General features: G+C 47.0%; 2 protein-coding genes and 1 pseudogene across 2 annotated transcripts; all 3 read left to right on the top strand.

Annotated features, from left to right (window-relative positions):
- The first annotated feature begins 332 nt into the window (after window positions 1–332).
- On the top strand, window positions 333–14,947 carry dnajc1 (DnaJ (Hsp40) homolog, subfamily C, member 1). Its single transcript, XM_058629572.1, has 13 exons — window positions 333–1,513; window positions 1,608–2,304; window positions 10,377–10,478; window positions 10,576–10,622; window positions 10,845–11,010; window positions 11,080–11,150; window positions 11,217–11,310; window positions 11,967–12,039; window positions 12,149–12,312; window positions 12,391–12,510; window positions 12,607–12,655; window positions 13,121–13,521; window positions 14,577–14,947. Exons 1-13 carry the CDS (start codon window positions 333–335, stop codon window positions 14,643–14,645), a joined length of 3,234 nt encoding a protein of 1,077 aa, XP_058485555.1. The 3' UTR covers window positions 14,646–14,947.
- Window positions 14,948–16,135: 1,188 nt separating this feature from the next.
- On the top strand, window positions 16,136–18,309 carry c1h7orf25 (chromosome 1 C7orf25 homolog). Its single transcript, XM_058634499.1, has 2 exons — window positions 16,136–16,228; window positions 16,995–18,309. The coding sequence occupies exon 2, from the start codon at window positions 17,008–17,010 to the stop codon at window positions 18,262–18,264; it is 1,257 nt and encodes a 418-aa protein (XP_058490482.1). The 5' UTR covers window positions 16,136–16,228; window positions 16,995–17,007; the 3' UTR covers window positions 18,265–18,309.
- A 4,797-nt stretch (window positions 18,310–23,106) lies between these two features.
- On the top strand, window positions 23,107–25,431 carry LOC131459500 (uncharacterized; annotated as a pseudogene).
- The last annotated feature ends 733 nt before the right edge of the window (window positions 25,432–26,164 follow it).

The raw sequence follows: 26,164 nt of genomic DNA, 5'->3' as shown, positions 1-26,164 counted from the left end.
GGTGTGTAAAGGAAAGCAGAGGTGTCCCAAATGTGGAGGTGAACATAGAATCGAAGAATGCGGAGAAAATGTACAAGAGAAATGTTGTAACTGTGGTGGAACAACAATACAGGTTAGAGTAGGGGAAAAACTTTCAAGGAAGTATGTGTTAGAGAACGGAACACCTCAGGGTGTGCTAAGTCCGTTATTGTTCTCCATCATGATAAATGACATCTATAATGAAATAGAAAAGGATTCTGGATGTTCCTTATTTGCAGATGATGGGGCAATTTGGAAGAGGGGAAGAAACGTAGATTTCATTGTAAAAAAAGGTACAAGGGGATATTACCAAAATGTCCAGTGTGGGGAGAAGAAAAGTCAAAGGTGTGCTCACCTTTGCTCACGCAGTGAAACGCCGGAGGAGAGGGAAATGGGCCGGTGCGCTCGTGCGTCTTCGCCAGCGCGGATTACGCACACCGCTACCGGGAATATTTCTTTCCATAGTGCGTTCACTGGCCAATAAACTGGAGGAATTACAACTGCTGTTGGGGGAAAACAGGGACTTCTCCTCATCGGCTGTTTTGTGCTTCACGGAGACGTGGCTGTGTGGATTAATACCGGACTCTGCACTGCAGCTGGCAGGCTTCCAACTCTACAGAGCGGACAGAGACACGGAACTTTCCGGCAAAACCAAAGGTGGAGGAATCGGTTTTTACATCAACAGTGGCTGGTGCAACGATGTGACAGTGATCCAGCAGCACTGTTCTCCTGACCTTGAACCTTTCATCATAAACGGCAAGCCTTTTTATTCACCCCGTGAGTTTGCTTCATTCATTCTGGTCGGTGTTTACATCCCACCGCACGCCAGCGTGCAGGACGCACAGCGCATGCTCGCCGATCAGATACTGTGTGTGGAGCGGATCAATCCGGACTCTTTAGTTATTGTCCTAGGTGACTTTAACAAAGGAAACCTCACTTGCGAACTCCCCAAGTACAGACAGTTTATTAAATGCCCGACCAGAGAGGAGAACATTCTGGATCACTGTTACACCACAGTCAGGGATGCTTATCACGCCGTCCCCCGTGCTGCACTGGGACTCTCTGACCACGTCATGGTCCACCTGATTCCTGCTTACAGGCAGAAACTAAAGCTCTGCAAACCTGTAGTGAGGACATCAAAGAAGTGGACCAGTGAGGCTGTGGAGGATCTACAGGCGTGTTTGGACTCTACTGACTGGGATGTATTCAGGACTGCTACCAACAGTCTGGATGAGTACACAGAGGCTGTGACGTCATACATCAGCTTCTGTGAGGACTGCTGTGTTCCATCATGCACTAGGGTGAGTTACAACAATGACAAACCCTGGTTCACAGCCAAGCTCAGAAGGTTAAGGTTGGATAAGGAAGAGGCCTTCAGGAGTGGAGACAAAGACAGATTTAAAGAGGCAAAGTACAAGTTTGGCAAGGCGGTGAAAGAGGCTAAACGACTGTACTCTGAGAAGCTCAAACACCAATTCTCAGCCAACGACTCTGCGTCTGTCTGGAAAGGGCTTAGGCAGATCACCAACTACAAGCCTAAAGCCCCCCACTCCTTTAACGACCAACGCCTAGCCAACGACCTGAACGAGTTCTACTGCCGCTTTGAAAGACAGAGGGACAGTCCTGCAACCATCCCCCACAACACCCCCAGCTCCAGTGCTCCAGTGTTTCACCTCCACCTCCCCCACCTCAGCAGGGGCCTGGGCATCTCCACCAATGCCCACCTTAAAGGTCCCCCCCTCCACCTCCCCACCCACCTCAGTGTTGACTCTTTCCATCCACGAGAGGGACGTCAACAAACTCTTCAGGAAACAGAATCCCAGGAAAGCAGCTGGTCCGGATTGTGTCTCCCCATCCAGCTTGAAGCACTGCGCTGATCAGCTGTCTCCAGTGTTCACAGACATTTTCAACACCTCATTGGAGACATGTCACGTGCCAGCCTGCTTCAAGACCTCGACAATAATCCCTGTTCCCAAAAAGCCAAGGACCACAGGACTTAATGACTACAGACCCGTCGCCCTGGCCTCTGTGGTTATGAGGTCCTTTGAGCGTCTTGTGCTTTCACACCTGAATGCCATCCCCAACCCACTCCTGGACCCACTGCAGTTTGCCTACAGAGCCAACAGGTCTGTAGACGATGCAATTAATCTGGCCCTCCACCACATCCTCCAGCACCTGGACTCTGCAGGAACCTGGACTGCTACCAACAGTCTGGATGAGTACACAGAGGCTGTGACATCATACATCAGCTTCTGTGAGGACTGCTGTGTTCCATCATGCACTAGGGTGAGTTACAACAATGAAAAACCCTGGTTCACAGCCAAGCTCAGAAGGTTAAGGTTGGATAAGGAAGAGGCCTTCAGGAGTGGAGACAAAGACAGATTTAAAGAGGCAAAGTACAAGTTTGGCAAGGCGGTGAAAGAGGCTAAACGACTGTACTCTGAGAAGCTCCAACACAGAATCAGAATCAGAATCAGAATCAGAATAGCCTTTATTGTCGTTATTTTGTGGACAACGAAATTTGGGTGCCACTCCCTTGGTGCAAAATACAAATATATAAATAACAATTTTAAAAGAGAAAATAGAAATATTAACAATAAAATAAGAATAAGAAATGTTGTTTACATTTTTTTCAGAAACTTTGACTATGTATAAATTAACATAAGATAACAAAATATAGCAGCAAGACCGGTGTAAAAACAGAAAAAAGAAGGCACTTTAAAAGAGAGAAGTGATTGTCCTGTATTTGTGTAAACAAGTGACTGAAGCATCAGATTATTGCACTTTCCAGTGGTGTTTCCCTATGAATGTTTTTGCTTTCGTTTATTTATTTAGTTCTGTGATGGCTCTGGGAAAGAAGCTATCCCTGAGCCTGTTAGTCCTGGTTCTGTGGGATCTGTACCGCCTGCCCGAGGGTAACAGGTGGAACAGGTGGTTAGCTGGGTGGAAGGAGTCCTTGATGATGTTTCCAGCTCTGCTTCGGTAGCGAGAGCTGCCAATAGTCTCCAGGTTAGGCAGAGAGCACCCCGTGATCCTCTGGGCTGTGTTTATAATCCTCTGTAGCACTCTCCTGTCTGCTGCAGAGCACCCTGCGAACCACGCTGTAATGCAGTACGTCAGGATGCTCTCAATGGTGGCGTTGTAGAAGGTTACAAGCAGCCTCTCCTCCAGGTTGTTTCTCCTGAGCACTCTCAGGAAGTGGAGACGCTGCTGGGCCTTCTTCACCACCGCCGTGGTGTTGACAGTCCAGGAGAGGTCGTCAGATATCTGCACGCCCAGAAACCTGATGGAGTGGACTCTTTCCACTAAGTCCCCATTTATGTGCAGTGGGGTCGGGGCCGCTCTGCCCTTTCTGAAGTCCAGTATTATTTCTTTTGTTTTAGTGGTGTTCAGTTTGAGGTTATTAACTGAACACCACGCTGTTAGTCTGTTGACCTCATCTCTGTAGTCAGACTCGTCACCATCTGAAATGAGCCCGACTACGGTGGTATCATCCGCAAACTTTATAATGCTGTTTGAGAGATGGGTCGGGGAGCAGTCGTGTGTGTAGAGAGTGAAGAGGAGGGGGCTCAATACACATCCTTGTGGGGAGCCGGTGCTGAGTGTGATGGTGCTGGAGAGGTGTGGACCAAGTCTGACTGACTGAGGACGATCTGACAGGAAGTCCTTAATCCAAAGGCAGGTTTGGTTGGAGAGACCCAGGTGTGAGAGCTTCTGCACCAGGATCTCCGGTAGGATGTGGTTGAAGGCTGAGCTGAAGTCCAGGAAAAGCATTCTGACATAGCTCCCCCGGTGCTCCAGGGGACTCAGCGCGCCGTGGAGCGCTATAGTGATAGCGTCCTCCGTGGATCGGTTTGCCCTGTAGGCAAACTGGTGTGGGTCTAGTGTGGGAGACAGACAGGCCCTGATGTGCTGGGAGACCAGCCTCTCAAAGCACTTCATGACTACAGGCGTAAGTGCAACAGGTCTGTAGTCGTTGAGGCTGTGCGCTGCTGTCTTCTTGGGAACGGGAATTAATGTGGAAGTTTTGAGGCAGGGTGGGATGATGGCCTGCGCCAGGGACAGGTTGAATATGTTTGTGAAGACTCCAGTCAGTTGGTCGGCACAAGCTTTGAGTACCGTGCCGGGTATTCCATCGGGGCCAGCCGCCTTCCTGGGGTTCACAGTCCTCAGCACATGTCTCACTTCATGCTCCTGAAGTGTCATCATGCCAGTGCTGGGGAGGGGTGGGAGTGCTGTGGCTGCTGAGGGCCTGTCTGTCTCAAAGCGGGCAAAGAAGCTGTTTAGTTCCTCTGCCAGCGAGGCATCAGTCCTAGCAGTCGCCTGGTTACTGCTTCTATAGTTTGTTATGTGATTTATTCCCTGCCACATTCTTCTGGGATCCTTCACAGCGAAATGGTCCTCAATTTTCCTCTTATATGCCGCCTTGGCCTCCCTGATTCCTCTCTTCAGGTCTGACCTGGCAACGCTGTACAGGGCCCTGTCCCCTGACTTGAAGGCGGCGTTTCGGCTTTTTAAGAGGGACTGCACTTTGCTGTTCATCCAGGGTTTTTGATTTGGAAAAACCCTGACCCTTTTGTTGACGGTGACAGTGTCAATACAGTTTTTTATGTAGCCAGTGTAACACAGTGTCTGTGTACTCCTGGAGGTTGTGGCTTGAGAATAAATCCCATAGAGTGGTGGAGAAGCAGGTACAGAAGTCCTGTAGTTGAGAGAGGGCTCCCTCTGGCCAAGTTTTTATTGTCTTTGTTTGAGGCTTTGTCTTCCTCAACAGGGGGGTGTAAGTGGGGGTGAGGGACATGCAGAGGTGGTCAGATCCAGCCAGGTGGGGGAGGGGAGTAGCTTTGTATGCATGTTTTATGTTGGAGTAAACATGGTCCAACGTACTATCCCCTCTGGTGGCAAACTTCACAAACTGAACGAATTTGGGTAACACAGTCTTTAAAGATGCTTTGTTGAAATCACCAGCAACAACAAAGACTCCATCAGGGTGTGCAAGCTGCTGTTTGTTGATGATGGCAAGCAGAAGGCTGAGGACTGTGCTAACGTTAGCATCTGGTGGGATGTAAACAGCTACCACAATGACCACAGTGAACTCCCTCGGGAGATAAAAAGGTCTGCACGAGACTGCCAGAACCTCTATATCAGGAGAACAGTGTGTGTCAATGATCCTGCTGCTGCCACACCACTCGTTATGCACATAAACACACAGCCCCCCTCCTCTGCTCTTACCCGAGTCTTCGTTCCTGTCCTGCCGATGTAGCGTGCGGTCCGCTAGCTGGACTGCAGCGTCGGGGATCAGCGGGTGAAGCCACGTCTCCGTGATGAAAATAACACTGCAGTTCCGTACAAAGCTCGTCGTGGCTGTCTGTAGTTCCAACTCGTCCATTTTGTGGGTTATGGATCTGGCGTTTGAGAGGAAAAGGCTCGGTAATGCTGGCCTGTGTGGTTGTTTACGTAGCTTAGCATCCGAGCCCGACCGGCATCCCCGCTTCTGTTTCCTCTCTCTCCGCCGCCTCCTCCGCTTGCTAGGCAGGCTGACCATCCACGGGGATCCCGGCGATCTCACTATATCCTCCGGGATGTTGTGTGTCTGCCGATATTCGTCGGTAACAGCCAAGTTGTACCTCAGGCCGAGGTCGATAAGTTTCTGGCGACTAAATGTAACTTTAGCCCAACATAATTCAAAAAATAAACATAAGAAAAGTAATAAAAGGGCGCACCAAGTCGGAGAGCTAAGAGCCGCTGCACCAGTGCGCGCCGCCATCAGACACACCAATTCTCAGCCAACGACTCTGCGTCTGTCTGGAAAGGGCTTAGGCAGATCACCAACTACAAGCCTAAAGCCCCCCACTCCTTTAACGACCAACGCCTAGCCAACGACCTGAACGAGTTCTACTGCCGCTTTGAAAGACAGAGGGACAGTCCTGCAACCATCCCCCACAACACCTCCCAACACCCCCAGCTCCAGTGCTCCAGTGTTTCACCTCCACCTCCCCCACCTCAGCAGGGGCCTGGGCATCTCCACCAATGCCCACCTTAAAGGTCCCCCCCTCCACCTCCCCACCCACCTCAGTGTTGACTCTTTCCATCCACGAGAGGGACGTCAACAAACTCTTCAGGAAACAGAATCCCAGGAAAGCAGCTGGTCCGGATTCTGTCTCCCCATCCAGCTTGAAGCACTGCGCTGATCAGCTGTCTCCAGTGTTCACAAACATTTTCAACACCTCATTGGAGACATGTCACGTGCCAGCCTGCTTCAAGACCTCGACAATAATCCCTGTTCCCAAAAAGCCAAGGACCACAGGACTTAATGACTACAGACCCGTCGCCCTGACCTCTGTGGTTATGAAGTCCTTTGAGCGTCTTGTGCTTTCACACCTGAAAGCCATCCCCAACCCACTCCTGGACCCACTGCAGTTTGCCTACAGAGCCAACAGGTCTGTAGACGATGCAATTAATCTGGCCCTCCACCACATCCTCCAGCACCTGGACTCTGCAGGAACCTACGCCAGGATCCTGTTTGTGGATTTCAGCTCTGCCTTCAACACCATCATCCCGGCTCTGCTCCAGGAGAAGCTTTCCCAGCTGAGCATGCCTGACTCCATCTGCAGGTGGATCACTGACTTCCTGTCTGACAGGAAGCAGCATGTGAAGCTGGGAAAACATGTCTCCGACTCACAGGTCATCAGCACCGGATCCCCCCAGGGCTGCGTTCTTTCTCCTCTGCTCTTCTCCCTGTACACAAACAGCTGCACCTCCAGTCACCAGTCCGTCAAGCTCCTGAAGTTCGCGGACGACACCACTCTCATCGGACTCATCTCTGATGGCGACGAGTCCGCCTACAGGTGGGAGGTTGACCAGCTGGTCACTTGGTGCAACCGAAACAAGACAGTGGAGATGGTTGTGGACTTCAGGAAGAACTCAGCCTCACCTGCACCCATCAACCTCTGTGACTCCACAATTGACACTGTGGGAGCTGAACATCAGCTCTCTCATCAAAAAAGCCCAGCAGAGGATGTACTTCCTGCGGCAGCTGAAGAAATTCAACCTGCCAAAGACAATGATGGTGCACTTCTACTCCTCCATCATTGAGTCCATCCTCACCTCCTCCATCACCATCTGGTACGCTGCTGCCACGGCCAAGGACAAGGGCAGACTGCAGCGTGTCATTCGGTCTGCAGAGAAGGTGATTGGCTGCAATCTTCCATCTCTCCAGGACCTGTTCGCCTCCAGAACTCTGAGGCGTGCAGGAAAGATTATGGCTGATCCCTCCCACCCCGGACAGATAATTTTGAGTCACTCCCCTCTGGCAGGAGGCTAGGGTCCATCAGGACCAGAACCTCACGCCACAAGAACAGTTTTTTCCCGTCTGCTACTAACCTTATCAACAAGGCCCGGAGCCCCCCCCCCGACACTCTGACTCCTCACACTCCTCCTCTGCCTCTACATGTCACATTATCATTACATCCTTTTTATGCGTTACATTACCGTCATTACTGTGAACTTTTGCACCTGGTGAATATTTCACTGTTACTCACTTACTGCCCAGCTGTACTGCTATTTACTGGTCTTCTGTAGTGCTCTTTTTCATCTTTTTTTTAAAAAAAACCAAAAAACATTTATATACTGTGTATATATACGTATACTGTTTCACTTAACTTTTTTTTTTTAATTTTGTATGCTTGTTATGCACCAATGACACCAGAACAAATTCCTTTTATGTGCAAATCATACTTGGCAATAAAGCTCTTCTGATTCTGATTCTGACTACGAAAATAGAAGAATGGGCATATAAATGGGGATTCAAATTCTCAGTTAATAAAACAAAGACTATGATATTTACAAATAAAAGAATAGAAAATAGAGTAAAACTGAAATTATACAATCAGGAGTTGGAGAGAGTGAAATTCTTTAAACTATTAGGGATATGGTTTGATGAGAAAGTTACATGGAAGTTACACATTCAAAAATTAATGGACAAATGTAAGAAAATATTGAATATAATGAGATGTTTAGTTGGTAGGGAATGGGGAGCAGATAGGAATGCTTTAAGGGTTATATATAATGGGTTACTAAGATCAGTGCTAGATTATGGCTGTGTGGTGTATGGATCCGCAGCAAGCACACATCTCAAAAAACTGGATACACTACAGTATCAGGCACTAAGGTTATGCACAGGAGCTTTTAAAACAACCCCGACATCAGCGCTCCAAGTAGAAATGGGGGAAATGCCACTAGAATTAAGAAGGATACAGAACTCATTGAACTACTGGACCAGACTACAGGGTCATAATCAAAATCATCCAACACAAGACACATTAAAACCATGTTGGGAAAAGGAGAAAGGAAACAAAAAAGCTTTGGATGGACAATAAATCAGATGGCAGCAGACCAATACAGCGTTAGCCCAACAGTACCGCTGTCGACAATAGCACCATGGATTCTTCCAGATGCCACCATAGATCTCACATGGTTAGAGAAGGAAAACAAAGATAGGCAGAGCCAGAACCCACAGGTAATACAAGATTATATAGACAGTTATCATGGATACATCCAAGTATACACAGATGCATCAAAAAACCTATCCCAAAAAACAGGAATAGGAGTCTTCATACCAGAATTTCAAATCAAACAACAGAAACGATTAAGCGATAATGTACCAGTGTACACAGGAGAACTCACTGCTATTCTATTAGCAGTCCAGTGGGTGGAAGAAATACAACCACTGAAAACAATCATCTGTTCAGACTCAAGTTCGTCACTCATAAGTTTACAATCCAGCCATTCTGAAAGCAGACAAGACCTCATTATAGAAATACAACAAACATTATATAGAATTCAGATGATGGGACTCACAGTAATATGTTTATGGATACCAGCACACATTGGGGTTAAATGGAACGAAATAGCAGACAGGGTGGCAAAAGCAGCAACGGGACATAATAATATAGATCTAGCAATAAAATTAAGCAAAACAGAAATACACAGCATCATTAAACAAAAACTAAAGGAAAGATGGCAAAAACAATGGGAGGAGGAGAGGAAAGAAAGATGGTTTTACAGTATCCAAAGAAAAGTGGGAGTGGCTAGGCGCACAGAAAGATGCAGGAAAGAGGAAAAAATAATATCGAGGATCAGATTTGGCCATACGGGATTAAACAACACATTGTTTCTTATCAATATACACAACACAGACAGATGTGATCACTGTGGGCAGGAGGAATCCATTCATCATGTTATTACACAATGTCAGAAATATCAAAGGGTGAGAGAAGTGATGGTTAGAAAGCTGAGAGACATTGATGAGGAATGGGAGTTGGTAGAGGTATTGAGCAAGTACCGGAGTGAGTGCTACAAAATATTAATGCAGTTTCTTAAGACTACAAGGTTGATTGGGAGGATATAGGATGTGTGAGTGTGTGTATGAATAGGTGTATTTATATGTAAATAGGTGGTTGTTTTTATGTGTTTTGTAGTGTGTATATCTGTATATATAGCAATATATATATATAGATATGGATATAATTATTATTAGTATATATATATATGTATAATATTATTTATTATTTATTTTTTATTATTATTTTTTCAAGAAAAAGTTCAGCTGGATTAACATTTCGAACCACACTCCATACCAGATGGTGGCGGTAATGCACCAAATCGTTGTTTGCCAACCGCCATTAAACCTCAGAAAAGAAGAAGAGAACGTGACCCGGAAGTGAGTAGGAGTGTTAGCGGCTGTGTTTCCGGGTGACTGATGTGTGAGTTGGCTCGCGGAGCGGATTGTCGGTGTCGATCTGTGCGGGAGCAGAGTGTCAGTGATGCGGGCGTGTGCGGTTCGCTGCGGGTCTCTGCGGCTCTGCCTCACGCTGTTGCTGGCTACACTTCCACCTGTGACCGCGTGGGAAGATCTGGAGCTGCTGGACCTGGTGGAGGAAATCCCGCAGACCTTTTACCAGTTTCTGTCCCTGGACCAGGTCTGTGCTAATGTCTGATCGCTAAGTATCTCCATGGCAACGATGTCGCGGCAGGTAGCTTGATGATGTTGCTGACAACGAGGCTAAATTAGCATCGGGAGCTGAGTTGGTTACACTTGAATCATGTGTAACTTGCTGATGCTAACAGCTGTGACGTACAGCAGAGGTTTACCTGCGGTTGTGACGTCACTGTTGGTGTTGTGGTTAAATCGATCAGTGATCAGCTGACTCATTGGTACTGAGGAGGACGTAGAAAAAAAAGAGAAATGATATCGACACAGTCCAAGTGATTTTATTTGGAAAGGCTGCAAGGGGAATCACCCGTGTCCCATCACCCTTGTCTCATGTGTCTCATCACCCTTGTATTATGTGTCTCAGGACGCGTCTGCAGCAGAGATAAAGAAGGCTTATCGTCGAATGTCTCTCACCCTGCATCCTGACAAGAATAAAGACGAAGATGCTGAGACTCAGTTCAGACAGGTGAGACAAAAACCAGCACAGCTGCTGACCAATCACAGTCCACCACGCACAGCTGCTGACCAATCACAGTCTATGCTCCTCCTCCTTTTCCTTTCAGCTCGTTGCCATTTATGAAGTCCTGAAAGATGAGGAGAGACGACGCAAGTGAGTCACATGATCGCTGTCTTCACACCTGTCTCTGTTCTCACTCCGGTCCTCACACCTGTCTCTGTCCTCATACCTTGCTTCACACCTGTCTCTGTCCTCATACATGTCTCTGTCCTCACACCTGTCTCTGTCCTCATACCTGTCTCTGTCCTCACACCTGTCTTTGTCCTCCCACCTGTGTCTGTCCTCACACCTGTGTCTGTCCTCACACCTACGCAGGTACGATGACATCCTGGTGAATGGACTTCCTGACTGGAGACAGCCCGTCTTCTACTACAGACGCGTGAGGAAGATGAGTAACTCTGAGCTGGGGTTCCTGCTCTTCCTCATCCTGACTGTGGGACACTATGCTGTCCTTTGGTCCATCTACCTGGAGAAGCAGCTGGTGAGACTCAGAGACTCAGTCAGATAGAATCATATCACATGAGACCTGATGACATGTCCTTGTTTCCAGGATGAGCTGCTCAGTAAAAAGAAGAAAGACAAGAAGAAGAAGCAGAGCTCTAAACCTGCAGAGGAACTCAGGTGAGTCATCCAGGACCACAATGACATGTGACCACGGCTTTGTTTTTCATGTTTTTGTCTTTTCAGGGTTCATGACCGACCTCACTGGCACGACATCCTCCCTCTGAAACTCAGCATCTGGATCTACCTGTCCATCAAAAACCTGCCCCAGACCATCCAGGTACGAGCTTGGGATGGTCTCAGTTCAGACCTCTGGGTCTGGGTATGGTCCTGGTCTCAGTTCTGATCCTACTCTTATGGCGTATTTCCAACGGCTCTACTCGCCTCACCTCGGCACGATTAGGTCGCATCTCTACTTCAAAAAAGTACCTACTTAACGTTGACGGAGTCATCACTGCACAGCTGAGTGAAACTGCGGTGACTTTGTTTTACACACACACACACACACACACACACAAAGTGACTAGTGACTTAGGACCAGACTCCTACCAGACTCCTGTAGTTGTTGGAGATTAACCCACGTTTTTAGGATTGTTAAGTAGTTTTAAGTGATCTACAGTTCGGCTTGATTTGTGTGTGGGACGTCTCTTCCTGTGATGGCAGTCTGACCAATCATCACATAGTTACCTACAAATTCCTTGTATGTGCAAATCATACTTGGCAATAAAGCTCTTCTGATTCTGATTCTGATTCTGAAAACTAGTACCTGGTACCAGGTACTATACTAGTGGAAACACTACTTAAACCGTGCCGTGGTGAGGCGGGTAGAGCCGGTGGAAACTAGTCCTGGTCCTGGCCTCAGTATTGTTCCTGATCTCAGTTCAGACCTATCCTCTGCTCCTGGTTTTGGTCTCATTCCTGGTCTCTGTTTTTCAGGAGGTGAAGCAGTTCTATGAAGACCACCAGCGGCTGAAAGAAGAAGCTGAAGCAGAACAGGAACCTGTGACCAGTAAACATCTTAGATCTTCTTCTTCTGCCTTTAATATCAATATCTGATACGAAATCAACATGGTTTTATTTGATCAAATGTGAGACACGATGAGTGTTTGTCCTCTCAGGAGAGAAAAGACCAAAGGTCAAAAAGCCAAAGGCGGAGTTTCCAGTTTTTGAGGCATCGCCCGAGAACCTGAACTACCGAGGCTATGACCAGACCTCATGCATCGAAGAGATTGAAGACCAGATGGATGACTGGCTCCAGGAGCGCAGAGCGCCCAGAAGGAAGGTGACCACAAACCAGACTGGGATAGAAACCTTCAGGGTCCAGATTTCCTCTGGATGACGTGTGTCTCTGTGTTCTCAGGCTGCTAACTGGTCGGAGGACGAGCTCAGCCTCCTCAGCAGGTTGATGGTTAAATTTCCAGGAGGAACTCCTGGTCGATGGGAAAAGATTGCTCATGAACTGGGACGATCAGTGTCTGATGTAAGATTTCGGAAACTTCCTGACTCTTTAAGAGGAAATCCTCCTTTAAGTGTAACTTAACTCTTCCTTAAATTTGTTTCTGTTGGTTTTCAACAGGTGACAACAAAAGTTAAACAGGTGAAAGACAACGTGAGCCACACCCCAGGTAAAAGGTTCCTACTGCTGTCAGCTTCAGGTTCTACTGCCGTCAGGTTCAGGTTCTACTGCTGTCAGCTTCAGGTTCTACTGCTGTCAGCTTCAGGTTCTACTGCCATCAGGTTCAGGTTCTACTGCCGTCAGCTTCAGGTTCTACTGCTGTCAGGTTCAGGTTCTACTGCCGTCAGCGTCAGGTTCTACTACAGTCAGCGTCAGGTTCTACTGCTGTCAGCTTCTGTTTCTACTGCTGTGAGCTTCAGGTTGTACTGCTGTCAGCTTCAGGTTCTACTGCTGTGAGCATCAGGTACTACTGCAGTCAGCTTCAGGTTCTACTGCTGTCAGCTTCAGGTTGTACTGCCATCAGGTTCAGGTTCTACTGCCGTCGGCTTAAGGTTCTACTGCTGTCAGCTTCAGGTTCTACTGTCAGGTTCAGCTTGGGGTTCTAATGTAGAATTTGGGGTTTTCTGTGTTTCAGGTTTGGTGAAGCTGTCAGAGCTGAAGAGCTCTCTTCCTGTGAGGTCACTTCCTGTTGCTGACTCTTTGATGACTCAGCAGGTGGGTGGGGCCTGTGAAGAGGTGCAGGAAGAAGGGGAGGATGCTCCAGCCATGCGCCGGAGAAACAGGAAGACAGCAGATGGGGGGGAGGTAAAGGTCAGAGGTCGTCGGCAGAGAGACTTTGATCCTGCAGCTGTGGAGGAGGAGGAGGAGGAGGAGGAGGAGGAGGAGGCGGAGCCTCAGGAGAACAGGGAGAAGGCGGATCCTGCCGCCTGGACTCAGAACCAACAGAAACTGCTGGAACTCGCTCTGCAACAGTTTCCTCGTGGAACTGCAGAACGGTGGGACCGCATCGCTAAGGTGGTTCCTGGGAAAAGCAAGGTGAGGACTGAGAGGACTGTAGGGGGCAGCAACTCTCAAATCAAATCAGGTTTCAGGTCTTTTGTTTGAACTCACCACAGACATTCACAAGAACGATTTATTTTAGAGCAAAACATTTACTGTGAAGTTACAAATGTCAGGAATTAGATAAAATTGAGGTCCAGTACCTCCAGTCTGCTGTAGAAGGTCTGGACGATGCTGGTGACCAGTGATGGTAAAAAATAACATGTTCATGACACAAAGATTGTATAGTATATTAGTGACGGGTCCATAAGAGGCTTCTGAGAACAAAAAACAATCAAACTGTTAAATCGCTCACCAAAGTAATTGGCGATTTAATTTGTTTATCAACTGATTGGAGATGATTTGATTTATGATTGTAGCTTTAAGAAGAAACTGAAGTTTGTAAACCACTCACTCTCCCACACACCAAAGTCCAGAGAGAAAATCACAGGAGCTGCTGGTCCTCTGCTGCCTCGTGTGGTCACTCTGTGTCACTGAGGTCAATCTGAACGTTGGATTTCGAACACTGAAGAGACTAAATGAGGCATTTGAACTTAGTGATGGAGGCAGCAGTGTGTGTGTGTGTGGGAGAGTGAGTGGTTTACAAACATCAGTCTCAGGGAGATAAAGACGTAGATATGGTCGACTTAAAGTGACTTAGTTTTTATTCACTGAGGGTTTAGTTAAGTGGATAAAATGATTGTTTCTCTGCTGGCAGACATCACTGAGGTAAACCTGAGGTTTATGATTTTAGACTGAAAACACGCACACACGGGGACAACATACAAATTCCACATAGAAGCGGGAAATTAACTGGGGACCTTGTTCCTGTGAGGCAACAATGCTAGCCACTCTCATGTCATCACAATTGTTCCTTTTAAGAGAGATGATATCAGTTTATGACTATTATGACTGTTGGAATTCAATTATGATCATGACCTGACTTCTGTCAGTAAAGGGGGCGGGGCCACTGCCTCCTCACACTGAAGTCACTGTCATCTGCCTCCACTAGATGGCGTGACACACACGTAAAGGTTGTGTTTGTTTTTCAGGAGGAGTGTATGATTCGTTACAAGATGTTAGCCGAGCTCGTTCAGAAGAGGAAACAAGCCAAGAGCTGATGACCTTTGACCGCTCTCCATGTGACCTTACAGTGAGCGCTCTGATTGGATGAACTTTAAGTGTGATGTGGTGTCTCACCTGCTCAGGTTGACCTCTGACCTCTCAGCTTCATGTGCCTTATCCTGTCAATCACCTTCTGTTCATTGATCAATAAACAGTATTTATTATTTTTACTGTCAGCTGTTTCACTTAAAGTCTGCGTCCAATGAATGTGAACTGAAGTAACATCTGTGCTCTAATTGGATGATCACATTTGACTCATGACCTGATGTTTATTCAATAAATCTGCACTTTGTTTTCATGTGTTTGTCTGATGTCACTGCACTGACGTTAGATGTCACTACACCGACGTGTGATGCCACTACAACACTGATGGGTCCTATGTCTCCTTGTCCAAAGTCCTGTGTCTCCTTGTCCAGAGTCCTGGGAGCCTGAGGGTTCTGTTCTTCTGAACAAACTTCTCAGATGTAGTTTGTAGAATCTGTCTCAGTTTCGGGGACAGACCATAGTTCAGTAGGTAATAGTAGTTGAACCTGACCAGCTCATCTGGACTGGGTTTGATTCCCTGTTAGGATGTGATCAAGCTGGACCCTCAGGGACGGTCTTTCATACTAACCAGGGAAACTGCATGAGAAGTGAGCGACTAGTGCACAGAATCTATATACATAGAGTACACATATATGTGTGTGTGTGTGTATATATGTGTGTGTGTGTGTATATATGTGTATGTGTGTGTATATATGTGTGTGTGTGTGTATATGTGTGTGTGCGTATATGAGTATATTTTTGTGTGTATGTGTATATGTATGTGTGTGTATGTATATATATGTGTATGTGTGTATATATACTGTATATGTGTAGTGTGTGTGTGTATATATGTGTATGTGTGTATAGATTCTTGAACAGATTGCTTTATTTTGGACTCTTTACAATCTTTGTTTTTGGTTTGATGAATAAAGAGTTTGTTTAAAGTGTTTTGATTTTTATTCTCCACACTTTTACTCAGTCAGTTCAATGTGAAAGTATAATCATTATAATAATAATCATTTATATTTGACGTTCTGAAACTCATTAATGACAAGTTTTATATTTATGTTCGAGCAAGTACCCAATGAATCAAATGTAGAATTACAGTATCAACAGTATCATCCGCACATGTTAATGTAATGCAAACATAAACTGGTGTTATAGGTTTTATTAGGTCCAGAAATGTTGCATATGTTGTTGTATTTGGTCTGAATCTGTTGATAATAATACAGATAATTAAACAGTATATTATGTTTAATTATCTGTGTTATTGATAATAATAATGATCATTAAACAGTATATTATATTTAATTATCAGATTTTTCATGATTAAATGTGACGGTTTAGGCTCAACTGAACAATTAACTTGTTTGTTCACTTGTCTTTTTGTAATTTTTAATTCGAAAAAGTAACATAGGCTTAATCGTCACAGGAAGCGACGCTTTTATTTTGAAAATCTACCAGAAGTCTCCAGCTGAGCAGACGATCAAGTCGCGTCAGTTAGCATAAGCTGCCTTTTAGCAATAGTCGTCGGCTGAAACACGTCTTTGCTGTCGTAAGTATTTGTAACGGTTTCTTGAATGTTTGAAAACATGTTGAATGTTTGGAAACATTGTCTCTTTCTTCAGTGATGACGTCAAACTGATGTAATCATGTGTCAAACATTTAGCATCTGAGCTACAAGCTAACAGCTGAGGAGAGCCATGACGTCATTACGTGTTTGTTCCTGTAACTGCTGATTGAGTGACTCATCAAACCAGCTATTCACATGCTCATCGTGGCCGTTTCTTAATATACATACTTCTGTGTACGTCTGTGTACTGTGTATGTCTGTGTAATTCTCTTTACTTCTGTGTACTTCTCTGTACTTCTGTGGATGTCTGTCTACTTCTCTGTACTTCTGTGTATGTCTGTGTACTTCTCTGTAATTCTGTGTATTTCACTGTACTTCTCTGTACTTCTGTGTACTTCTCTGTACTTCTGTGTACTTCTCTGTACGTCTGTGTACTTCTCTGTACGTCTGTGTACTTCTGTGTACTTCTCTGTACGTCTGTGTACTTCTCTGTACTTCCGTGTACTCCTTACGTAGGGTGAAAGGTCATCCGTCCATCACAGGTCATAAGAATAATAATAGTAGTAATAATAATAATAATAATAATAATAATACATTTACTTTTAAGCTCCTTCAAACATTCAAACATTCAAACATGTGTTTTAAGATATTTATAGTTAGGCTCCGCCTCTGTGGACGCTCTGTGCTAACAGTGTCCAGCAGAGGGCAGCTGTACCTCGGCCTGACATACTCTGTGTGTCCTCCTCAGGTGTGATGTCATCATGTCCATACAGGTGACACTGCAGCAGAGGATCATCACCGCTCAGGTGTTACTGAAGAGGGCGGAGCTTCTGTGTCCGGGTGTGGAGGGTCATCAGAAGCTTTGTGCTAAAGTTCGCGCTGAGCTGCGTTTCCTAAGGAGGGTGGAGGCGGGAGAACTGCAGGTGAAGGAGTCTCACCTCCACAGCACCAACCTGACTCACCTGAGCGCCATTGTGGAGTCGGTGGCTAGCGTGGACGACGTCGTCGCTCTGCTGCACGTCTTTACGTACCAGGACGCCGGCGGCAGCCGCCACACGCTGGTGGTGGATGTGGTGGCTAACAACGGAAACACATGGGTGAAGGCGGTGGGGAGGAAGGCGGAGGCTCTGCACAACATCTGGCAGGGGCGGGGCCAGTATGGAGACAAGAGCATCATCACGCAGGCGGAGGACTTCCTGCTTGCTAGCCGCCAGCACCCGCTTCATTACCGCCACCCGCAGGTTGTCTTCGCCTTCTACAACGGCGTTTCCTGCTCCATGGCCGACTGCCTCAAAGACATGGGCGTGTCTGTGCGCGGGGACATCGTAGCTGTCAACACGGTGGAGGCGGAGTCACACGGTGGTGACAGCGAGGAGGAGGAGCAGGAGGAGGACAGGGAGGAGGCCGTGGAAGATGGCGACGACCCGCAGACGGCGGCGTCTGAGCCGACGCACGTGGACCGCAGCACAGTGGTGGCCAGTCTGCAGTTTCCTGTCCAGGTGCAGGTGGAGGAGTGTCGGCGGGTGAACCTCGACATCACCACACTCATCACGTACGTGTCGTCGCTCAGTCACGGTCGCTGTCACTTCACCTTCAAGGAGGCGGTGCTGACGGAGCAGGCCGCTCAGGAGCGCCGTCTGCAGGTGCTGCCGCAGCTCCGCGCTTTCATGGCGGGGAAGGAGCTGTTTGTCTGTCGCGCCGCCACCACTGACTTCCAGCTGATCCTGGACACGCTGGGCGGGCCGGGAGAGAAGGAGCGTGCTCAGAAGCTGCTGTCCCGCCTCCACATTGTGGAAGACCAAGTTTCAGAGCGCACTGTGCGTCTCACGCCCAGCGCCAAGATCAACAAGCGCTCGCTCGCCATCTTCGGTACAGGAGACTCACTCAAAGCCGTCACTATGACGGCAAACAGCCGCTTTGTTCGGGCAGCAGCCAATCAGGGCGTCCGATACAGTGTGTTCATCCACCAACCTCGTGCTTTGACCGAGGGCAAGGAGTGGAGGGCCATGCCCACCTGAGTCCAGCAGACTTCCTGTGCACATGTAAATAAAGAGTTTGAGTCACTTCCTGTTCCTGTCATTTGTTACAGTGTCACATCAGTGGGCGGGGCTACACACAGGTCAGTGGCCGTTTCCCAATATCCATACTTGTGCGTACTTGCGTACTCCCGTACTTGTGAAAACGTCATCAGCCTCAGTCCAAGTGCTGTTCCAATTCTCAAGTAAGCGAACAGCGAGGACGGTTCTCAAACCCGGAAGTGTTCTCGCTCCGCCCATTTTTACCAAGTATGCATCGGAGGTGACTTAAGCGTACTTGCGATGGCCATGTATCCCAGAATACATTTCGGCGGAGCATAGCAGCAAATAATAGAAATATAAATCTGAAATAAATATTTTTCTGTGTCCCGGAACAAAGTTTTAACATCATTTGAGGCGAGAAATGAGTCATTTAGAATTCAAACATGTGGTTTGTGTATGAAGATCTGACGTATTTATAGTTTGGCAGCGACGCTTGTCGGAGGTGATCAGCTCCGCCTCTGCGGAGGCCCGGCGCTCACTGTGCCCGGCACAGAGCAGCGTTACCTCGGCCTGTCCTGATGAAATGATCCGCTGGCTCAGACGTCGCTGTCATTAGATGCTCGGTGTGATCCATAGATTTGTTGTTGACGTGTTATTTTGTTTTTAATGGAAACGTTTTGACCTGACAGTTTGAAGGTTTGTATATTATTAATGTTTTATTTATTTTAACTTTGAATTTTAGATTTATATTAAAGTCGCACGGTCATTGTATCTGTATTTAAATATAATATGTAGATATGTATAGTATAGTATGTAGAGTAGTATTCAATTCAATTCAATTCAATTATATATTATATATATATATAAGTATATATTTGTAAACGTACATATATGTCATACATATATATGTATATGTGTATATATATATATATATATATATATACTACTCTACAATGCTGTAATATATCTATTTTCCACATTGTATTATTTGTATTGTATATTTTAATAGAAATAAATTAATAAATGAAGTTAAATATTTGAAATGTAAAAATAATTACACCATATATATATATGCATTTATTAAAAGTATTTCATATGTTCATTTATCAACACCGTAGGTGGCGGTAATGAGGCTGCAGCACTTGGCGCCAGCCACCATTCAAACAGCAGAACAATACATACATACTTGCATACTTGAGTATTGAGAAACAACCACATACTTGTGTACTCCCGTACTTGGCAAGTATATACTCCCAGCGTACTTCTCAAGTATATACTTCCCAAGTAAGCAAGTACATACTTGCTTACTTGAGTATTGAGAAACGGCCAGTGTGTGTGTCTGTCTCCTGCGGTATCCAAACGACAAGAAGTTTTATTTATTTATGTCCTTCATGTTTCACCACGTTAGCTTAGCTGTTCATGAGTTAGCTTTGGGCTTTGAGCTTTGAGCAGAGTCTCGGGTTTGAAACCACCTGTGACACAGACACACAACAGTGAGCCACAGACTGAAAACATTTGTGTTAGACATGAAAACATGAACATTTCAGCTTTTACATCCGATCTGATCAACAGCAGAAGATGAGTGAATAAAGGTTCATGTTGTGTGATGAAGCCTGTTCCTTGTTCTGCTGTGATGATCTTCCTCAGGTTTAGCAGGTCAAAGTCGTGCTCTATAGGGTTTAAGTGTCCAGTCTCAAACCTTGTGATCGGCCTCATGCTCTTCATCTCCTGATCATCTTTAAATTTTTCTGTAGACGTGCCATCTATGTGACATCATCACTAAAAATGAAGGAGCCATGACATGTTTGATCATTTCTTTCTCCATCACTTTGGTCAAAGTTCATCTTTGTCTCTCAGTCCATGAAACGTTCTGCTTCCTGTTCTTCTGCTAATGAGTGGTGAGCATCTTGTCTTCTGTGATGGCTTCACTGCTGCCCTCTGGAGGTTGTTTACAGCTCTCATTTCTCATGTTTCTTTGGTCGACCTGTTAGACACCAGCGTTTCTTTCTGGACTGGCTCTGACCAACGTTTGGACAAAAGCTCTCATTGATTTCCCGTGTTCTCTCTTGTGTTTCACTCACACATGAAAAACCTGTCTCTAATGTGAGAGTGAGCACAACACACCTGAGTAACACAACACACCTGAGCGACACAACACACCTGAGCAACACAACACACCTGAGTAACACAACACACCTGAGCAACACGCAACACACAACACACCTGAGCAACACAACATACCTGAGCAACACAACACACCTGAGCGACACAACACACCTGAGTAACACAAGACAACACACCTGAGTAACACAACACAACCCACCTGAGTGACACACAACACACCTGAGCGTCACAACACACCTGAGCGACACAACACAAAACACCTGAGTAACACAACACAACACACCTGAGCGACACAATACACCTGAGCCACACAACACACCTAAGCGACACAACACACCTGAGGAACACACAACACACTGGGTGGAACACTACAACTACAACAACACACCTGACCGACAACACCCCTGAGTAACACAACACACCTGAGCAACACACAACACACCTGAGCAACACAACACACCTGAGCGACACAACACACCAGAGTGACACACAACACACCTGAGCGACACAACACAACACACCTGAGTAACACAACACACCTGAGCGACACAACACACCTGAGTAACACAACACATCTGAGCAACACACAACACACTGGGTGGAACACTACAACTACAAGAACACACCTGACCGAGTAACACAACACAGGAGGAAACTGTAGCTGTTGTGTTGCGCAGCTTAGATTTGGTTACATTTCCATGTGAAAATAGATAAATAAATAAAAAAGATTATAAAAATAAATAAACATTTTGACAATGAAAATGAAATGTTTATAAAAGTTTTAAAAAAGAAAAAATCTTCACATGATCAAATCTCACTCAGAAAACAGCTGCTCTGAACTGTCTGTGAGAGAGTGAGTCACCATAACCACAACCACAACCACAACCACAGTCCACGTCTCGACAACCGCAACCACAACCACAGTCCTTGTCTCCACAACCACAACCACAGTCCACGTCTCCACAACCACAGTCCTCGTTTCCACAACCACAACCACAGTCATTGTCTCCACTACCACAACCACAGTCCTCGTCTCCACAACCACAACCACATTCCACGTCTCCACAACCACAACCACAGTGCTCGTCTCCACAACCACAACCACAACCACAGTCCTCGTCTCCACAACCACAACCACAACCACAGTCCTCGTCTCCACAACCACAACCACAACCACAGTCTTAGTCTCCACAACCACAACCACAGTCCTCGTCTCCACAACCACAACCACAGTCCTCGTCTCCACAACCACAACCACAGTCCTCGTCTCCACAACCACAACCACAGTCCTGGTCTCCACAACCACAACCCCAGTCCTGGTCTCCACAACCACAACCACAGTCCTTGTCTCCACAACCACAACCACAACCACAACCACAGTCCTGGTCTCCACAACCACAACCACAACCCCAGTCCTCGTCTCCACAACCACAACCACAGTCCATGTCTCCACAACCACAACCACAGTCCTCGTTTCCACAACCACAACCACAGTCCTCGTCTCCACAACCACAACCACAGTCCTCGTCTCCACAACCACAGTGCTCGTCTCCACAACCACAACCACAGTCCTCGTCTCCACGACCACAACCACAGTCCTCTTCTCCACAACCACAACCACAATCCACGTCTCCACAACCACAGTCCTTGTCTCCACAACCACAACCACAGTGCTCGTCTCCACAACCACAACCACAGTCCTCGTCTCCACAACCACAACCACATTCCACGTCTCCACAACCACAACCACAGTGCTCGTCTCCACAACCACAACCACAACCACAGTCCTCGTCTCCACAACCACAACCACAACCACAGTCCTCGTCTCCACAACCACAACCACAACCACAGTCTTAGTCTCCACAACCACAACCACAGTCCTCGTCTCCACAACCACAACCACAGTCCTCGTCTCCACAACCACAACCACAGTCCTCGTCTCCACAACCACAACCACAGTCCTGGTCTCCACAACCACAACCCCAGTCCTGGTCTCCACAACCACAACCACAGTCCTTGTCTCCACAACCACAACCACAACCACAGTCCTGGTCTCCACAACCACAACCACAACCCCAGTCCTCGTCTCCACAACCACAACCACAGTCCATGTCTCCACAACCACAACGACAGTCCTCGTCTCCACAACCACAACCACAGTCCACTTTTCCACAACCACAACCACAACCAAAACCACGATCCTCGTCACCACAACCACAACCACATTCCACAATCCACGTCTCCACAACCACAGTCCTTGTCTCCACAACCACAACCACAGTGCTCGTCTCCACAACCACAACCACAGTCCTTGTCTCCACAACCACAACGACAGTCCTCGTCTCCACAACCACAACCACAGCCACAGCCACAGCCACAGTCTTCGTCTCCACAACCACAGTCCTCGTCTCCACAACCACAGTCCTCGTCTCCACAACCACAACCACAGTCCTCGTCTCTACAACCACAGTCCACATCTCCACAACCACAACCACAACCACAACCATAACCACAACCACAACCACAACCACAACCACAACCACAACCACAACCACAACCACAACCACAACCACGTCTCCACAACCGCAACCACAACCACAACCACAAACACAACCACAGTCCTCGTCTCCACAACTACAACCACAGTCCTGGTCTCCACAACCACAACCCCAGGCCTGGTCTCCACAACCACAACCACAGTCCTTGTCTCCATAACCACAACCACAACCACAGTCCTGGTCTCCACAACCACAACCACAGTCCTTGTCTCCACAACCACAACCACAACCACAGTCCTGGTCTCCACAGCCACAACCACAACCCCAGTCCTCGTCTCCACAACCACAACCACAGTCCATGTCTCCACAACCACAACCACAGTCCTCGTTTCCACAACCACAACCACAGTCCTCGTCTCCACAACCACAACCACAGTCCTCGTCTCCACGACCACAACCACAGTCCTCTTCTCCACAACCACAACCACAATCCACGTCTCCACAACCACAGTCCTTGTCTCCACAACCACAACCACAGTGCTCGTCTCCACAACCACAACCACAGTCCTCGTCTCCACAACCACAACCACATTCCACGTCTCCACAACCACAACCACAGTGCTCGTCTCCACAACCACAACCACAACCACAGTCCTCGTCTCCACAACCACAACCACAACCACAGTCCTCGTCTCCACAACCACAACCACAACCACAGTCTTAGTCTCCACAACCACAACCACAGTCCTCGTCTCCACAACCACAACCACAGTCCTCGTCTCCACAACCACAACCACAGTCCTCGTCTCCACAACCACAACCACAGTCCTGGTCTCCACAACCACAACCCCAGTCCTGGTCTCCACAACCACAACCACAGTCCTTGTCTCCACAACCACAACCACAACCACAGTCCTGGTCTCCACAACCACAACCACAACCCCAGTCCTCGTCTCCACAACCACAACCACAGTCCATGTCTCCACAACCACAACGACAGTCCTCGTCTCCACAACCACAACCACAGTCCACTTTTCCACAACCACAACCACAACCAAAACCATGATCCTCGTCACCACAACCACAACCACATTCCACAATCCACGTCTCCACAACCACAGTCCTTGTCTCCACAACCACAACCACAGTGCTCGTCTCCACAACCACAACCACAGTCCTTGTCTCCACAACCACAACGACAGTCCTCGTCTCCACAACCACAACCACAGCCACAGCCACAGCCACAGCCACAGCCACAGTCTTCGTCTCCACAACCACAGTCCTCGTCTCCACAACCACAGTCCTCGTCTCCACAACCACAACCACAGTCCTCGTCTCTACAACCACAGTCCACATCTCCACAACCACAACCACAACCACAACCATAACCACAACCACAACCACAACCACAACCACAACCACGTCTCCACAACCGCAACCACAACCACAACCACAACCACAACCACAACCACAGTCCTCGTCTCCACAACTACAACCACAGTCCTGGTCTCCACAACCACAACCCCAGGCCTGGTCTCCACAACCACAACCACAGTCCTTGTCTCCATAACCACAACCACAACCACAGTCCTGGTCTCCACAACCACAACCACAGTGCTCGTCTCCACAACCACAACCACAGTCCTCGTCTCCACAACCACAACCACAATCCTCGTCTCCACAACCACAACCACAACCACAACCACAGTCCTCATCTCCAAAACTACAACCACAGTGCTCGTCTCCACAACCACAACCACAGTCCTCGTCTCCACAACCACAACCACATTCCACAATCCACGTCTCCACAACCACAACCACAGTGCTCGTCTCCACAACCACAACCACATTCCACAATCCACGTCTCCACAACCACAACCACATTCCACAATCCACGTCTCCACAACCACAACCACAGTCCTCGTCTCCACAGCCACAACCACAGTCCTCGTCTCCACAGCCACAACCACATTCCACAATCCACGTCTCCACAACCACAGTCCTTGTCTCCACAACCACAGTCCTTGTCTCCACAACCACAGTCCTCGTCTCCACAACCACAACCACAACCACAGTCCTCGTCTCCACAACCGCTCCACAACCACAACCACAACCACAGTCCTCCCAACTCACCAGTTCACTGTGTCACAGAAAGAGTGACAGCACAGGCTCCGCCTCCACAAAGCAGAAACAAACCAATAAGAGTAGCATTTGTTTAATAGTAAATGAATGTGTTTTACAAAGACATGTGTGGGTTGTCTGGTTCAGCAAATACGATGACCTCAGAGACCTCAGACGGAGGTCCAGGTGGAGCAGAGATGTCCTTGGGTTCCTCCTGGATCTCCACGCGTCCATCTTCAGTCACGTGACCCACGTTCAGCTTCTGGATGGCATTGAGCAGCGCAGTGCGAGGAAGCAGTGCGAGGAAGAATGTGACGCTTCACCGTGTCCACCATGTCCACCTGTCCTGATGAAGATCAGTGAGCACAGGACAGACAGTCAGACGATAACACCACGGACGAGCACGTTGGTGAGGCACCGATGAGAAGGATGACAGACATCAAGTCCAGGACCAGAGGAGACATCATGAACTCAGTCTGGTTTTCAGTGTCAAGTAGAAGCTTTTGTAGAACATCAGTTCAGAGTCTTCAGAGGTCTCACCTGTGGATCTGGTCCTGGTCTCAATGATATCGTCCTTGTTGGAAGGGATCTAGTCTCTGGTGTCTGAGTGGATCTCTCTCTGTTTTACTCCTCCCACTGTCAGAGGTATTTCCCTGTGAGTCACACACACACAGACACACACGCAGACACACACATGCAGACACACGCACACGCATACAGAGACACACACACACCCTCTGGTGGTGGCAGTTATGTATCACCTAAAACCTGAACTATAAAACTTGAATATTCATTCATTCATTCATTTATTCATAAGGAGGGTGATGACCATATGTATTTATGTCTGTTCATAAAAAGAGACGATGATTTATTTTCACTCTGCTTTTTGTTAATTATGAAACTTTTTCACTTATTTTAGTGGAAAATAATAATAATAAAAATTATTTAATTAGAATAAGAACAACTTCATATGTAATAAACATAAAATATAAATAAAACATGTATGAAAATAAATAAAATATCAATAAAAAATGTTAAATAACATAAAATATAAATAAAACATATATGAAATAACATTAAATATAAATAAAACATATATGAAAATAAATAAAATATCAATAAAAATGTGAAATAAGATAAAATATAAATAAAACATA

This window comes from Solea solea, chromosome 1 (genome assembly GCF_958295425.1).
Source record: "Solea solea chromosome 1, fSolSol10.1, whole genome shotgun sequence".
NCBI lineage: Eukaryota > Metazoa > Chordata > Actinopteri > Pleuronectiformes > Soleidae > Solea > Solea solea.
This window is presented reverse-complemented; position numbering and strand designations above follow the sequence as displayed.